This window comes from Alosa pseudoharengus, unplaced genomic scaffold (assembly GCF_046254945.1).
Source record: "Alosa pseudoharengus isolate Yale_2024_CS ecotype anadromous, Long Island Sound unplaced genomic scaffold, YU_APseudo_1.1 YU_APseudo_1.1_scf_13, whole genome shotgun sequence".
In the NCBI taxonomy this organism is placed as follows: Eukaryota; Metazoa; Chordata; class Actinopteri; order Clupeiformes; family Clupeidae; genus Alosa; species Alosa pseudoharengus.
Genome location: NW_027468598.1, coordinates 18,545,621 through 18,546,467, shown reverse-complemented (window position 1 = coordinate 18,546,467; position 847 = coordinate 18,545,621). Strand labels below are relative to the sequence as shown.

General features: G+C 36.4%; 1 protein-coding gene across 1 annotated transcript in view; it reads right to left on the bottom strand.

The window, feature by feature from the left end:
* cbln18 (cerebellin 18) overlaps positions 1-234 on the bottom strand; it is a 1,751-nt gene extending 1,517 nt beyond the window's left edge. The window contains exon 1 of the mRNA XM_076281695.1: positions 135-234. Within this exon, the coding sequence (XP_076137810.1) occupies positions 135-234 (100 nt within the window). The remainder of the gene's footprint in view (positions 1-134) is intronic.
* Between the last annotated feature and the right edge of the window lie 613 nt (positions 235-847).

Here is an 847-nt window from a genome sequence, read left to right as displayed (position 1 = left end):
ATATTGAAGGAACTTAGCTAGGCCTATTAGATGTGACACGCAGACAGCAGAAACCTGTATGGATGTAGGCACAGAAATAGTGCAGAGAAAGATGCACAAAGCATTCAACTAATGACCACAGAGGGTGAGCAAACCTGCAGTCTCTCTCATGAGGTCAAACGCGGTGCCCGCCTCTGCATCCTGCTTGACAAACAGCACCCCCAACAGGCACAGTACAGTTACTGCAGTCCTCATAGTCTGGACTTGAGATTTCACGATTCAAAGTGTTTCACAATTCTGCAATAAACACCCATGATTAGAGGAGTGAATTCTCAGTTATTTTACAAAAATCTATTTCTGAGTGTTATTGCAGTTTACATCTACAGATTACATCAACATGTTTTGAAACCAGTAATTGCAAATTTAGCACACAAACATAAATGCACTGATTCATTTTAAAACCAAGACAACTTTTTTAATTTTGCTAAATGACTAGCAAAATTATAACTTAACATAAAGAAACTACGAAAAATGACAAGAAATCACACATAGCATACCAATAATATTTGAAAGTATGGGCAACATAAATCTAAATCTAAACAAGTTATAAATAAGTTAAAATAAGCGCAGACAAAATTTTTAAAGAAAACATCTAAACAGATTAATTTTAGAGCTTATTTTGACTTTTTAACTCTGCACTTAACTTAACTGGCCCACAATAAAAGAAAAAGTTATCATTTACCCAGGTTTACAACTTTATATTTCCTCTTTGCTCTCTCTACTTACAGCGGCAGCCAGTGAAGACTCCTGCCAGCCAGGGAGAGTGTGTCAGTGTATTAGGCAGTATGCTAGTTTGATGCTATGAGTT